The sequence below is a fragment of the Euprymna scolopes genome, chromosome 20 (assembly GCF_053919585.1).
Source record: "Euprymna scolopes isolate OS-2025 chromosome 20, ASM5391958v1, whole genome shotgun sequence".
Lineage (NCBI taxonomy): Eukaryota > Metazoa > Mollusca > Cephalopoda > Sepiida > Sepiolidae > Euprymna > Euprymna scolopes.
Window position 1 is genome coordinate 37,818,108 of NC_136501.1, and position 17,430 is coordinate 37,835,537.

At 33.5% G+C, this 17,430-nt stretch overlaps 1 protein-coding gene across 1 annotated transcript in view; it reads left to right on the forward strand.

Moving 5' to 3' along the window:
* LOC145241391 (voltage-dependent calcium channel type A subunit alpha-1-like) overlaps nt 1-8,145 on the forward strand; it is a 1,447,749-nt gene extending 1,439,604 nt beyond the window's left edge. Inside the window, exon 54 of the mRNA XM_080104315.1 lies at nt 6,713-8,145. Within this exon, the coding sequence (XP_079960441.1) occupies nt 6,713-7,578 (866 nt within the window). The 3' untranslated portion in view covers nt 7,579-8,145. The remainder of the gene's footprint in view (nt 1-6,712) is intronic.
* Nucleotides 8,146-17,430: the final 9,285 nt, after the last annotated feature.

Sequence of the window (17,430 nt, forward strand, 5' to 3'; positions counted from 1 at the left end):
TGTTTATTCTCAATAGTCATTTAGATATTAGTATGTTAGTATGCTAGTTTTCTATTTGAATGCTTGGCTGTGTGTATCACATTTTCATTTGACTGGTATATAAGAATATGTTGATGTAGTTTTTAAAATCTCATACACATTTTATAAAGACTTTTTTGTTTTTAATTAAAAAATGGTCAATATCTACAACTATCCTTGTCTAATGCAAGTAAAATCTATTTCAATAACCATATGTGCATTGTCTTCAAGAGAGACAGAAAACAGAAGCAAAAGTGTCTTGTCTCTGGTGATTTCTACTTTGTGGAATCATCTTATTGAACTAGGCAAGAATTTTGCAGGTGCTACAAACGTCACTGGACTGGTCTACTTTCAGTTTTACCTATCTGGTTGCATTTGGAACATAAAAGGAAAATCTTCTCAAATTTCTAATATAATTATCTAATTTCTCATTTACAGGGGATAACGTTATTTAATATATATAGTAATCAATCCAGAGAGTAACCTATATACATTGTGCACAATTTTTGTTTTTAAGTTTTTAAATTTACAGTTTATGATTATGAGTTCATAGTAAAGTATGACATAGATTCTGAAGCTTGGCTATTAGAAAAATGCAAATAAATTATCTTCTTGTAAAGTGGACTTAAAAGTCTCCCAGGTCTGAGACTAGCACTGAATTTATAACACTGCATGACGACCGGTGTTCCATTTTTCCCCGACCTGTCTCATCAGTCGTTCCCATTCTTTACATGCTCCCCCCCACCCACCTTATGACCGCAACACCAGTGTTTTGTGGTCACTTGTTGAGACAGTTCTGTATACTTGTGAATTGGTCCTCGCATTTGTGGAGACAATGGTCTTGGTGGTCATGTTACTCTCATGCTGTTGTGGGATCAGACCCGTTGGTTTATGCCTGATCGGGTCTTGGATATCCACCTCCATATCTGCATCAGATGTGTTGTCCGCCATCACTATGTCATCATCCATCTTTTTCACTTCCATCCTCTCGTGTATGTCACATGGGAATACACTGTCCTCCATTCTTGGCCTTTGAGGAGGTGATTAAAGAGGTGGTTGTATGAGTGAATAATCTGGCGTATCCATGATAGGTTGGATCTTCCAGAGAAAACAACGATTGCATAGTGTGATCCTGCTGCTTCCATCCAACTGTATCCAGTAATGTATTTTACCGATGGCTCTTCTTGATTCTGCACCTGAACGGATTCGTCAACCTGAAGCTGTTGGAGTGGACGACTGTGCACGTTGTACTGTTCTTTGTTTTTAGCACATACCTTTTTGCCATCGCCCTTTCTCTTAATTCTTTAGTTTCTGTCCACCGATCGTGAATCCAGTGCTTCTCGCGGAGTATAGGGAGATGATCCCTTATTGTTCGACCATATAACATTTCGGCTGGTGATAACCCGGTGTCCAGGTGAGGCGTGTTCCTATGAGTCATCATCGTCTGTGCTGCTTGATCATGGCATAGGTGGCCGTAACCATCAATGCAGTCCATGAGCATTCTTTTGGCTATTTTTACGGCCAATTCAACTCAGCCATTACTTTGTGGATAATGTGCAGATGATATATGTCTCTTCATGCCCCAGTCTCCTAGGAACGATTTATAATCCAATGAATTGAATGGTGGCCCTCCATTTGATGATATCTCCTCTGGTGCACCATATGTGCAGAACCAACTCCTCAATGCATCATATACTGCAGCAGCATTCCCTGATGGTAGCTGGACAACTTCAATCCAGTCAGTGTATCGGCCTGCATATAGCATGTAACTCTTTCCATGCATATCCATAGATCCATGACAGTCTTTTGGAATGGGAATTCTGGGTTTGAGGGTGGCATTAATGGTTCTCTCAGTTGGAACGGGGCAATCAAATTGCATTTTTGACATTGTGCCCTTGTTTGTCAGGTCTAAACCAGGCCAAAATAATCTTTGTCTAGCATTAGCTAACATCCCATTCACCCCTTGATAGGTGGAGTGCAGTGCCTCTAGTACATAAGCTCTAAGCTGCTTTGGTATTAGAATTTTATCCCCTTTTATGGGTATCCCTTCCAAACAATATAGTTATATCCAGAATTGCCAGATTTTCAGTGGCAGTTCGTGTTGTGACTTTGGGAACCCGTCTTGTATATATATTGCTAACGTTCAGCATTCCTCGTCAATGGCCGCAGCTGCCAGAATTCTATCCTAGGTTATAGCTTTAAATTTGGGGTCATGTACGTACGTGGCTGTGATTGATTCTTGCATGACCCTCTTGATCTGTGGTACTTAATTTGCTATGTCTTGACAGTGCCAGGTATCGAGAAATGCAGTCTGGTATGGTGTTAAGTTTTCCAGGAATGTGCTTAATCTGGAACCTGTATATTAACAACCATTCTTTAAAAATAAACAAGCAAGGGTTCTTTATGTTTTCCAGGACCTGATCTGAGAATATTTTTACCAGTGGCTGGTGGTCCACTGTAAATAATAAATCTGGGCACCCCAAAACGAACATCCTACAAGACTCCAACCCATATATCAATGTCTCACCCTCTGTAGAGGAGTAGTGAGATTCTGCATCCTTTGTAAACCGGGATCCGGCCAAAATCATTTTCCAGTGGTCCTTACCACAGTCAAATCTTAATTCTGTTGGGCATTGGTAGTGTTTCTGAAACCGAAAATACCCGATGCCAACCTTGCTATAGTCCGTTGAGAGGCAAGTTGTCCTGTTCATCTCAAATGTTTTGAACCCCTCCTCGATTTTCCAAACAATGTTTTTTTTTTGACTCTTCGAAAAGCTTGTTTAGAGTAGCATCCCAATAAAATTTGCGGTCTTTCGTTTGCAACAATTCTCGAAAGGGGGACATGATATCGGCCTGTGAAAATGCATACAATACCTGGTTAACGATCTGATGCCGGTGATGTTCGTCGGTATTGGGAAGTTGAGAATGACTTCAGTTATTTTTTTTAGTTGGCCTTATGCTGTCAGCAATTACTAAAAAGCCAGTAAATTCAACTTCCTCGCCTGCAAATTGAAACTTATCGGGATTGAAGATGATTCCATTTTTGCCACAATAGGTGATATAGTCCATTGTGTGTCAGAAAGTAGATTCCATAGTTTTATTCCAAAGAAGGGTATCATCAATGCAATGAGTCCTTCGGGGCATGTCTACTGAAATGTTGTTGAACCAGCAAGTGTACCCATCACCAGAGGTGTGGAAACCTTGAGGTGCTCTAAGGTACCGATAAGAGCCCCACTCTGTGATGAATGTAGTTGCGTCTTGGACCATTGGAGAGAGCAATAAACTGTGATATCTGTTCCACGCATCTAACACTGTTTTCTTGGTTTGCGTGGGCACAACAGACACTTGATTAAATGGGGACAGAGTGTGATGGGTTTCCCTCATCGTTGCAGCATTCAATTTTTGTAGGCCCACCATTCTTCTTGGTGACCTGTCCTTTTTTGGTGCATCATCGTCCTCAAACACTGGACCGTAGACATACCTGCTGGTACTGGCTCGATGATGCCCAATGCAGCATCCCTATCTAAATCTTCTTTCACCTTTTTTCTAATGATGGGGGATAGGAATGAGGGTGTGTACAGCTGATGGTTTCACTCCTGGTGAACGTTATATCCAATGGTCTACCTGACATCACTTGTAATGGTTGATGGGGGCAAGTATTGAATGCACTTGATTTAAAGTGTTCCCGTAACCATTGTTCCAAACGTTCTCTGTTATTTTAAATAGGGGTAAATGGGATTCTTGTAGGTTTGTTCAGAACCGTTTCTCTTTGGGGACATCTACATGGTGCTATCCAATTATTTGAGGTTGATATGTCAGCTTTTGATATCTGGTGTGAAAAGTCGCAAAGGATTAATTCTAAGTATTTCAGTGCCAACTCGGATAAGTAAAATCCCAACATGTTCTCTGATACATAAACGACTTGTTTGGTTTCTTTAAGGCCAATTTTGATATGTGTAAAAATTATTCCCTTAATGTGTTGTAGGTTGTCCAGGATCCCATGTATCATAGTGCATCCCAATACTTCCAGTATTTCAGGGCCACTTGAACATGTTTGAGCACCAGTATCGATGATGGCCTGGATATGGTGTATTCAACAGCAAGTCCCCTTATCTAAGGCACACCCAAATCCAGCCTTGGACTCCAGTATCAAAGATATTTTGACTTTTATGGAGGGTGACGGGTTTTTTTTTTGGAGGGGGGGACACTTCTTTTGAATCTACCTCTGCTCTATGCAAGATGTGGTACTGCTGCTAATTTCTGTCTTCATTCACCAAACGTTGGTCTTCCTCCTTCTCTGCTGCTAAGTGTTTTTGACTCATGTTGTGTTGAATCACTCGTTGACTCTGTTGTCAACCTCTCTGGTTTTCGACACACTTTTCTTAAGTGTCCAGTAATTCCGCAATTATGGCATCTGAGCTTCCTTGCCAGACAGTTCTTCCATCCTTTTAGCCCGTTGGGGGTGTGATGTCCTTCCACACCCTTCACAAGGTTTATTTCGAGGTGTTTTGGGGCCCTCCCTCTCCCGAGATGGTTCCTTCTCAGACCTTGTTGAGCCAAATGTTGAACGCTCATTTAGGCTGCTTTGCAAATGAGGACTCAACATATCTGTTGTTTCTAAACTAACCGGTCTGTGGAATTTTTCTTCCACTGTTGTTATTGGCTTTGGCCAACAATTTGCACTGGTATTCTGTATTTGTATGTCCACTATGAGTTGGCCAGCCACCATGTCCTCCAAATAGTTTATAGTTAGTCGGCAGCTCTCATTAGGACATTGGACAGTAAAATTGCAAAACCTTGCTTGAGACCAAAGCTAAAAACTGTGGAGGACCCTCCCTTTCTTGCTGTCTCATATTGTGGAATCTATGTCTATGCACCTCTTGATGTAGACCTTTCACTGCAATGAGTCGTATATTCCGTAGATGTTCTTCTGTGGCTATATTGAGAGTTTCAGGCCCTATTAGTTCGAACAAAAGTCTGTTTACCTTATTTGAGCAAACTATTTTTAATTCATCGCATATTTCCATGGGGTCTGTTAAACTACACATTTGTTTGTACCAGATCAATGAATAATGTCCAGTCCCTGTCAGTGTAACCATCCTCGATCGCAGGTCTGTCCGTTTTTTTAGTGTGGGGTCGGTTTGACACATTTTCCTTGCTGACGCAAAGCTCATTATTTTCTTTCTGTAAATTTATCAACTGCTGAATTAGTTGCAAGTAATGTTCTTCATTGCGTTTCCTGATGCCATTACTATTCCAATTCTAGTAAGAAAATAATCCAGTAAAAATAAATCCTATAGAAATGGACCCTGTTCGTAGCGCCATGTAAAGTGAACTTAAGACTCCCGAGTCCAAGACTAGTGCTGAATTTATAACACTGCATGACGATCGGTGTTCCACTTTTTCCTGACCCGTCTCATCGGTCATTCCCATTCTCTAAACTGTTTTATGCATCAAAAGTGAGAACTAATATTTTCTGAGCCAACCGATTAAATTTAATAGAAATAAACTAAGAAAGAATACTTTTAGAAGAGGAAGCATAAGATTTACTAGATTTTCTTTTGATAAGAATATTTTATAATTTATAATCTTTTAATATTTCTATTGTGAATTTACTTTTCAATCTTATTAAGTTGCTATCAAAATCCTGTCATGTCTATTGCACAATGGTTGAGTATGAAACTGACTGTGTACTCATATTGGAGTCTTATTTTATTCAATCAGTGGAATTTATTGCTATAAATCCTTGAAGAAAAAAGGAAACATTTTTATAATGTTGCATTTAGTGTATAGCAAATGACATGAATGGCAAACTTTTTTAAAAACGTTTTCCTCTTATATTGATAGTACAAGAAGTAATATGATTCTGAACTTTTCAGAATCGAGCTATTATTTTAATGTTTTTAGAAAAATATCACTCTTATAAAAAAAAAAGAAAGGACCTGAGAAATAATTGAATTATTTCATTTGTAAATCTTCCTCAATCTAAGGTGAAATTATGTTTTGCATTATTGACATACATGTGTATAAGTTCATATAATAAACTTTCTCTCACTTTTTATATATATATATATATATATATATATATATATATATATATATATATATATATATATGCATTTCTAGAAAATAGGTTTATATATCCACAAAGCATGCTCGATTTTTTTAATTTAAAACAAGCATTATTATACTAAAAGGTATTTATTTTCAGCTCAACTATGTCAGTTTCAGTTGTATATTTTTATATTTAATTTTGTTTGCATGATTCAAACTTGAATCCCCTCTCTTACATTTTAATGGGATTATTTTCTGCTAAACTGTATCTTTTTTATCAAATAAGTTTAATTCAATTTCTATTAATTTCCGAATTTAAAATATACTATATCTTTTTAAATATCAGTAATATTATATCTAAAATGCCACTATTTGAATCCAATTTAACTTATTCAAATATATATGCTATTATATACCTTCAATGTACATAATATTCTAATTTATTTATGTCTCTTTATCTTAACAGTGTTAAAAACTAAAGAAATCTCAACAAAGAGATTATCTGGAAAGTGGATTCAAGAATGATAATTCCTTTTGATGGATTCCCACATTGATAATATTTTACAAATGTTTTCTTTGTAATAAATGCTTGTATATGAATATATATATTTATATATTATTTTTTTGTTCATTTTTGTAGGAAAACCTGATGACAGCCTTAGTGTTCCAACTTCCCCTCAAATGCGAGGGAGAAGTCGTGGTCGTCATAGACCTCCATTACAGCAGCAAGGGCAGGTGCTAGGGTCACCACTTCCTAGTCCTACAACTCGCAGGAAGGAGCCGACGTTTTACAGGTCTACATCATTAGAAAATCGTTCTAGAAGTCCATCTCCGAATCTCACTCCAACGTCAACATTGCATCAACATGAATACTATGGCTCTGCCAATCTAACGGATCGGTCAAGGAGTCCAAGTCCAACAATGACACCACCTAGAAAATCTACGCGGAAACTACCAGCAGTACCAAGCAAGCCTTCAACTTTAAATCTTGCTCAAACCAGACCACGGGAAAATATGCCCCGTGTTATGCCATCACCAACTGTCCCCCAACCATCAAAGAGTCCTGGTAGTATTAATTTCCCAAGACTGAATGCATCACCAACTCATATACCAAGAACAGGACCCACTGTAGGACAAGCTCCTCCTTTGGGACGACTTGGTCGACCTGAACCATATAGCCCAACAGAAAGAAATAGTATTAGTAAAATAAGCCCTGAAAGGAGTCGAACATTACCACTTGGACAAAGGTCTAGTAACAGAGACTTCTCAAGGGGAGTTGACCTTTATGTCTCACACCGAAGTAGAACATTTGATCCACGGATTACTGACAGAGGGCGCTATTTTGATGATCCATCATTAGATGTTCATATGTCTGACCGCCGTACTGAAACTTTACCTAATGGATTTAAACCAAAGAAGCGTAAGCCTGAAAATTTGGATATGCGCGGTGACAGTGCAGGAGGCCCCATGCGACATGAATCTGATGAAGATGACGATTGGTGTTGAACAACCAGACAATAGGAATTTATTGTATTTTTGTATTCTGCTGTATAATCAAATTGTGGTTGTCCAGAGCCACAAAAAAACAAAGGACTCAACTACTGATTGTTATATCAATTGATTTTTTACATGGTGTTTATCCCCTGCCACATTATTGGAAGGCTAAATTAATTGTCAAGTGTGTCACTGAATAAAAATCAGATTCCGTTGAAAGTTAATTTCAAAGTTGGATTCTACCTGATCATACCTGGAAACTAACTTGTTGACCACGATGTAAAAAATACCGACCAATCTTGAAACACGAGACTATGGAAATGGGTTTTGAGGAAAACAGAAAAGCTTTAATCCAAAGTTGCATTAAAGAACTGATTGTCTCCAAAGGAGACAGGTGATAAGTAACTTGTTATGGGTAAAAAATATCAGGGTACATTGATTGTGTCCTTTTAGAGAAAATTGATTTTTTCACTATTAACAAGAATGGTTAATATTAAAGGTGTCATTGCTATGTTCAGGTCCAAATTATCACTTGTATTAAAAAAAATTTTTAAATGCAAAATATATATATATATATATATATATATAGATATACATGTGTGTCTATATATATATATATATATATATATATATATATATATATATATATATATATATATATATATATATATATGAAAAGAACAAAAAACAAAAACAAATTCTTTTTCATCAACCATTCTTGACTAAACCTTTTTCCCTGCTACAACTTTTTGTGCTTAATTGTCTGTCAAGACCATTGTGTTCTGCTATTTTATTTCAATAGCAACCATGTTAGTACCTGCCAACCAGTCTGCCCAGTGTATTTTGTTCTCATTATCCTCAACTGCACAGAAAATAATCTTGCATGACACTTATGGGGGAGAGAAAAGTTTCTACAATTTGTTTAACGTTTAAGAAGAAAAAGAAGAAAAATGAAAGAAAGAAAATAAGTATGTTCCAAAAACATCTGCAATAACATTTTATGGGAATGAAATAGCGAGCAGTTATGTTAGGATATGGAATATCTGGGGACTGTCCTAAGATAAAGATAGTTTGCTAGGTCCCCACCCCTTCCCCAACCAAAGTTAATTTTAATATTACAAAAAATTAATTTTAACAAGGAAGCTGGTAGCTCTTTCGAAAGTCAGCTAAGTCATCAGAAAATTTTAATTATTATCTTTGGACATGTTTTCACCCAAGAAGCTAAAACAGCACAATGTTTATTAATATAATTCCAATTTTATCTTACTTTTTTTTTTCTTTTCTTTTTTTACTTTTTTTCATTTTGGCATTTGTCGAAAACAAATTGGCTCATGGAAAATTGTGATAAAAAGTCAATTATTGCAATTGACAAGTTATTTTTTATTATATTTCATATTACTGTAACCAGGATATTTCTATTGTATACTGGTTTCCTGATTATTTGTTGAGAAGTATCTGTATCAGTTTGATTGTACATTTGATTCATGTTATTAACACAAATACTGATTGTCAACTTTTGCTTAGTATCAGCTTCAGAATGAAACAAGTTTGGCTAAGATTCATTGGAACACCTTTTTGTGGAGATACTTTTAGAATGCTGGACTGATTACAAAAAAAAAAACATTCATCATGCATTGTTATTACATTTTTCTTTTTTAATTTGTCAAGTGTGTGGTAGAAATTTGAATTTATTGCTATTTAATATCTCTACTATTATTATTTATTTTTGTCATTTCCAGAATTCTTTTAGGTACTGTTATCCATTAATGCGATAAGGTTAAAAATGATGAAAACTATTTAATTTCACAAAGAGGTTTTCCAATTTTTTACGTCTTGATCTTGTGATTATGTTTGTTGCCTTCTAATATCTACATTCTTCATTGATCACGCAACTTAAAACCTCACTGATGTCGACACCATAATTACTTGGCACAAACAAAATTGAATATCACTGAGCATATCTTGAAAATGTAGTAAACGTGTTGATAAATGTAGGCTCTAACTGTCTGTTATATATTACAAGTGTTTTTGTTTTTTTGTACTGGAATCCTTTCATGCTCACCGTATCAGAATCAAATAATAAACCTACCTTTTCATGTGTGCAGTCATTGAAAATTCACTCGCACATGCAAAACTGTAAGCAATTTCCATTGGAAAACAGTCTATAAAAATCTATGTATGGCTAAATGATCTGATAAAAAAGACAGGATTCAATGAAAGAATATGTTTAAATGTGTTTAAAGATTAAAGAAAGATATAATAAAAAAAATATGCATATGAAACGTGAAATCGATCTATCATCGCTGGATCACAACAAACAGGCCAGGACTGTTCGTTGTTGTTGCAGATTGGTAGCCAGCCCACGGCTTGCAAGGCCACTAGGACCGGCGAATAATTTCAGTCTTTTGAAAAAAGAAATGCATACATGTGCTTTAAATTTGAATTGTTTCAACTAGTTTAAAAGTATAATTTTATAGATAGAATGTTTTAAACTATTATGTACATCTTTGATTTATATAATGTTATCGTTTGCTTTTTTATACATTCCATGAGTAGTGAAATTCAAATAAAAAAATAAATTTATCAATAGATATATATTAATGCTTATACAATTTTAAAACATTTCAAAAGTTACAAATGGAAATCAAACCATTTTGTAAAATTCTCAAAAAGAATCAGTATTTAAATAATGTTTATATTTTATCTCAATTTTATTATGACAAGTTTTCCATAAAAGTTTATTAGCTATATATATATATATATATATATATATATATATATATATATGAGGTGAAGAAGGGGGAAGAAAAATTCCGGTCCAAAGTTCAATCTAGACCATTTAATCCTAAAGACTGGTGCGTAAAACTATCCTATCACATATTCTTATTTTTCTATATAATTATTCAGACAAGATAAAATGTCAACATTTGTATGTTTTCATTACTAAATATGATATTTTATCTTGTTTTAAAAATGTTATCTTCCATTTTTTTCGGGTGGTGGGGGAAATTTTGTTTTTCAAAAATTTCGCATTCATTCAAGGTCACAGCTCTATCATGAAATATTAAAATAGTTGAAAGTGTTAATGACACATTCAAATATTATAATAAAACGAACCAATAATTGCTATAATTATTATTACTATCATTGTCATGATTGTCATCATAATCATTATTCTGACTCAAGCCAGAGTCATCATGTTAATGCAACATGATTCTGGAAAAAAATTATACAAATCAAATAATCTAGAAGCTATCTTTGCGCTGCCAACATTTGAAAGTAGTTATAAATCTTTTATATGTTGTAGAATCAGTTGTAGTAAAGTAGTTTTCATAGTTTTAGGAAATATTGAAATTTTATTTTAATTTTCTTTTTATATTTATTTGATGAATTAGAATGTAATGTTGATTTAAGTAAAAGTAAAAATGTATTGTTTGGAAATCACTTCTCCAGATCAATTTGCTTTTACTTGTAAAGCCATCTGCATCTTGTTGGATGAGGCTATCATGAAGACACGATAATAGAAGTTTTGATGCTGCTACAGTTTATTCTGCTCAATGGACAATTAACTTTATAATGTCAATGATAATCCGTCATTTCAATTATATTTTGTAACATATTAAATTTTCTTAGAAAAGCTCATGTTAGAGGAATATTTTTTCTATATTGGTTAACAAACTTTACTATTTTTTCATATCACTGTTTAGAACTGGTTCAGCAAAGAAAAAGCAAATTAGAACTGACAAAACAACAAAAAAAAAAAAAACAAGCAAATCAACATTCAATCATTATATGCAAAAAGCAGGTTTGTTGTTGATATTTTAAAAATTTTTAAAGTTTGATCTTGCCCACTCTTTTTTTTCTTGAAATCTTAAAGTTTTTCATCAGAAAAAAATTACTTCATTCCTGTCTGACAAATTTGTCAGTAAATATATTTGAAGAAAAAAAAAAAAGAAAATCCAGTAGGTAAAAGGTTATCCTATTATGTTCTGCTTTCATATTGATAGTTGACTTTTAAGATAACTTGATATGATCATTGCAGTTTTGTAATAACATTTTACACTTGAACGAACCAACTCACATCTCATGGAATTTTAAGCAAAAGAGTCTTTTACTTGTAGTGAAAGAAATAGTTTCTGTGATTGAAGTGATATCTATTTTTTGTTTGTATGAAAGTAAAGTATGTTAAATCTTTAAAAGTCATTCTTTAAAAAATCACTTGGTGACAACAATATGCCATCAAATGATTATTGTCCAACAACTGTGATATCACAACATAGCATATGGTTATTATTACTATTATTATCATCATTACTACTATTATTATTGTTATTATTATAATAATTATTGCTATTATTATAATTATTGTTTTTACTACTATTATTATTGTTGATAATGAAATACACACTTGCTCTAAATTACTTAGAAAATAGTATCATATCTCAATAAATATAGATACAAGAATAGTGCTCTAACTTTAATGGTGCAAACAGTTTAATAAATCAATAATGATAAAAAAAATGAATCAATGATATTTGATCAGCAATGAGAACAACATCTAAACTTTATAATGGTGCTTGGCAATAACATTTCAAATATAATGTGAAGGTGTTTTTGAGAATATTTTCAACTAGAACCAGAGACACACACAAATATTATGGATAATTAGTTAAAGTAGGCATATAGTTAGGAATATAGGTGGTTTTATTGAACTGTAAAAAGCTCTAAATAAATAAAGATATATAATCATTTCAAAAGATTAGCTAACACACGTTCTAATGAGATAAAGATCCTACTGCTGATTCTAGTTTGATATAGAAGAGCAAATGAGTTGCGTGATCATTGTTGATGTGTACACAGGCAATATCGTAGTGATTATTACTGGAACCCTTGTTGCTTGGTAACCTCTTTTAAAAACAAATACAACAGACCGCCGCCCGCCCTACCGACCACCCGCCCGCCCAAAAGCGTCTGCCAGCTAATTCTGCTACGCCACTAACAATACCCATATATATATATATATATATATATATATATATATATATATATATATATATATATATATATATATATATATATATATACAACCACAATCTTGATTTTTGACTAAGTTCATTGAAGCTGTGGATACCATCGATCCATTCAACAAGTAAACTTGAAAGAATGAAGAATTCACAGGACATGTCCAGTGATCCGGTAAACAGATCTGTGGCATCTAAAAAAAAAACAAAAAAACTAGAGGCTGTGATGTTATTTCGATTATTAAACTTACTTCCATATTTCTTCCTATGCGATTATTGAAATATTATCAGTATCTATCTTTATAGATCCTGGTGTTAATGTTTCAGTATGACTCTTAGAGAATCTCCCTTTCACCAAATGTCCCAATGATGTCACCTTCTGCTCTGCATATTCATAAAATATCTCCTAATATTTTATAGTCAACAGTTTTTGGAATGAAAGTGACCCTTGCTTGATCAGCTAACTTGAGATATACTATTTGACTGAATTATATTTAATTCATGTTAAATGTTAATTTAATACAGACAACAGCATTCAAATCTGCTATGAATCATTTTCTTTTTTTTTTTTTTTTGGGATAGAAATGTAATGTCTGTTCTGGAATAATCAAGTACTGATCGCTCAAAAACAAAAACAAAAAAAGAAATGCAACAACTTTCTTTCTCCTTATATTCCACAATTATGGTGATTATTCAATATGATACTAAGCATGCAGCAGGGATTGTGGCCTTACAAATGAAACGGTGTGCAAATTTTCAACTAAAAATTGGCTCATATCAAATCCCAGTGTATTCTAGTCTGGGTGTTGGGAATGATCCATGTTTAGTATAAAAATAAAAAGGAGAAAACAATGAATGTTATTATTATCCACCTCTCATGCTTCAACTTATACATTACGAGTTTATTTGGAGCTAATTCTCTGAAAGAAAACTAAAAATTAAAAGAAACAAAATATTTTAAGTCCATGATCAACTGTTGGAGAAAAAAAATGTTGTTTTTTTTTCCTTTTTTTTGTTTCTTTACCTTTAAAAAATATATCATGGAAATTTAAAAAAAAAAAAAAAAAAAAAAAAAAGACCCCCTGAAAGTGAAAAAAAAAAGAAGAAAAAAAGAAACAAAAACCCAAGTGAACCTTTGTGTTAATTGTCAATGAGTATATAGTATGCTACCTCTTCCTGCTCCATGTGTATGCCATAGGAGAGACATGGGTGGTTGGGGAGAAAAGAGAGATAGATAGAGAGCATGAGAGAGAGAGCAAGGGCGAGAGAATGAAAAAAAAAAATCTCCTCTAGACCTCACCTACTAATAACTTCTATAAGTAGGTGATCAGATAACTGCCTTAGGGCTCTTGGTTGCTATTTCTTTTTGTTAAGAATAATTTCACACCAAAGTAATAAATCTCTCCTTGCCTGTTTCTAATATAAAAATAATAAAGAAAAAGAAAAAAAAAATAAGCGCACCATTTGTTTTACATGAAGAGAACTAGATTTTCCTCTTTGATAATATTTTATAAATTATATTTTGTGCATTTCTTCAGTCTTTCTCAAAGGTGTTTTTTGCATAATTCCCTCTCAAAATTTTTTTCCTTTAGAAGCAACTGAAGTGTTTTCTCACTGCTTTCTTACTCTTTTCACACATACACATGAAGTAGCCCGTTCTTTATGCAGAGCCTGCTGTAATCCTATTATCATTTCCATACGGTGATAGGGCATATCTGAGGTATTTTGCATAAATTCATTGGACTCGCTTTTTTTCTTTTTTTTTTTCACAAAAGGTCAAAGACTATCATCAATTTCTATTCTCTCCTTTTTAGTTAAGATGCGGTAAGTAAATTGTTAAACTCATCTGATAATACATCTTGGCCAGTGTGAGTGCAAAACGTATGAAATTAGAAAATTATCACAAACACTCTGCTACATTCAATGATCACTAATTGATGCATCACAAAATTACTTTGCACGCTGGATTTTAGAGTTAGAATATTTGCCCTGTGTCTTCCAGTTGCACGTTTAGCACAAAACCTAATGTTTGTAAACTGTCTTTGCCCAAACTTTTATTTTCTGTTTCTAAATGGAGTAATTCCAATGTACAGAAACAAGTACTTATTGATTGTGAATGCGTACATCTACACGGTTTACATGCATGTACAATTGTGTACACAAGAAGATAGTGTGTACAGAATGTGCATGAATGTACAAATGAACTAGAGAATACTCATCGATCGTAAATACATATATCTACGCAATCTACATGCATGTATAATTGTGTGCACAGCAAGATAGTGTGTACAGAGTTTTCATGAATGTATTTGTGTACATAAGTGGTCAAAATGATCATGTATTCCTTTTTACCAATAATTTATATCTTGAATAAATGATAGTATGGATTGATATAAAATTTGAAATGTCATCCCTACTAATAATGAATGCGTATAGAGCCATGCTTTGTTGAGATGGCTCAGTGTAAAACTAATTCTAATTTCTATGGTTTTAAGGAATACATGATTTTCTTTTGTGGGTATAGAATTCCCAGGTTTCTTTATTTGAACCTTTCAAAGATATTTTATTATCTCCTAAATCCAATTCACATCGGTTTAATCTGCTTTCTTCAAAGAACTAACTTTATCTGATATGAAACCAGTAAATGAGAAATTTTTTTCTGGACAATATATTAATTTCTCTTTTTAAATTTAAAAATAAGGATTTGGTGTTTATGTATTATTAATCTATGTTCTTTAATATTCATTAGAGGAATATAGAATTTTCTCATCTTCATCTTCTATGTATAGCAAGATGTATGCAATACTTCCTGTTACTCCTATGTTGGAAATATTCTTTCAGCAGTCTTGGATTGTTTCTCTAATTTGTTCTTCTCTGCATTAGTAGTGGCTTCTCTTCCTGAATATCTATCAGGCACTATGTGCTTTACCCGGCAATTATTTTGGTTATATACGTTTTTTGTTGGTTTTTTTTTTTTTCGTTTGTAACCTTGCATCAAAAAAGATGCAGCTTATGTTATAAAATACTCAGCAACTTCTTTAATATAAAGAAGCTGCTGAGCAACGAAAATTCTATATTTCTCCAATGAACATCAACTAACATAAATTAATAATACATAAATTCCAACTCCTTTACTGTTAGATTTAACAAAGAAAAATATTATAATGAAATCACTATTAAAATAAAATCACCAATTATATCTTTGAAGCAAGAAGATGTGCAGATTTCATATTTTGATAGTCTTCAATAAATAGATATATTAGAAATCTTTCTTTTGCTGTGAGTGTAATTTGAATGTATGAATAATAACTGTTCTTTATACAAACTATTTTCTTGTATATTCAGGGAGAGATTTACAGCTAAACATCAGTTCAGTTAATATTTGTTAAACTTAGTATTCCATTCCATCCTCCAATTGTTGGCTACCAATATATATATATATATATATATATATATATATATATATATATATATATACACCTTACATTTGCTGCCTGTAGTGTTTCAGCTCTAAGAAAAAATGTAATATTTAATTTAATTTTTTTGTGAATAGGCTGTTTTCTGTTTTTCTTTAATGATTCGAATGATGATAAAAGGTGGAAAATAGATTTCACCATTTTTTTCTTTCATTTGGCTTTTTCACTAATTCTGTTGCAGGTTAGGTTAAAATATTTATTGCTGTAGAAAAAGAAACACATTTTATACAACTTCAACAGTGCCATCTCTCATGTTTTAGGGATGGAATTTAAAAAATATAGATGACTCTTCCCTCTTAAAATATAACATCAAAATCCCACCAATCAAACAAACCTGTTGTAACAGTGGGTATGAGTCTTGAGTCATTTCTCTGTCTGTCCCTCCTACTTGTATGTGGAATTCAACTTAGATGATAAGCTATTCCATTCCTTCTGTACGGGTCTAATTGGTAAAGCCTATTCACTGCCAGATATAATAACACTTGTTTCAGACTGGATCATACTGCCAGGCCCACACTGTCTCTAATCAATAGACAGTAGCCCCGTTCCCACCCAATCCCGGCAGTTACATTATATGTACACACAGAGAGAAGGTCACAACCCACCTCCCCTCAAAACCAACATATGGTAACTTCAATCAAAATGCATACATCTGTTAGAATTTAAAATATATGTGTGTGTGTGTGTGTGCAAGTGTGTGTGCGGGTGTGTGTTTATATGTTTATATGTGTGTTTATGTGTTTCTCATTATCTTCATTAGCGTGTTTTCATTCCAGAGAACGCAACTCTGGACGTCCTGATTCCTTCATGGTTTCGACAAAACAAAAAATAAGTGAGACTGCTTCAGTGGAAAAGCACACACTGGAACACTCCTCTCACATCTATAAACATAAATGTTGTTGTTCTTGAAGGTTCATAACTGGGAATTCTATAACCACTTGTGTGAAGCACCAATTTGTTTAATCGAGCAGGGATTTTTTGTTAATCCCTCTTGCCTAAACATTGTACATAATGATCCATGATTGTTTTCCAACTCTTAATGTCATGTCACTTCAGTTTGTGTACATATACTGAAAGGTATGCTGTCCTATTGAGCGGCATGACATCACAAACCAGAGTTATATTGGAAAGCAACAGTTTTGAAGCATTGAAGTTTGTTGGAAATCTTTTACTTTAAATGTCTCCTCCAAAATGTATCTACCTAAAAAAAATAATGTTGAATCATAAACAAACCCTTTGCTTTCTTTGAAATTATTTTGTGGGAGATATTTGTTTTACTACTTTTTACATCTTTCTCTTCATAAAGGAATACTTGTGCAATGAGAGAGAAAAAGATTGAAATATTCAACTGAACCTAATTTGATTGT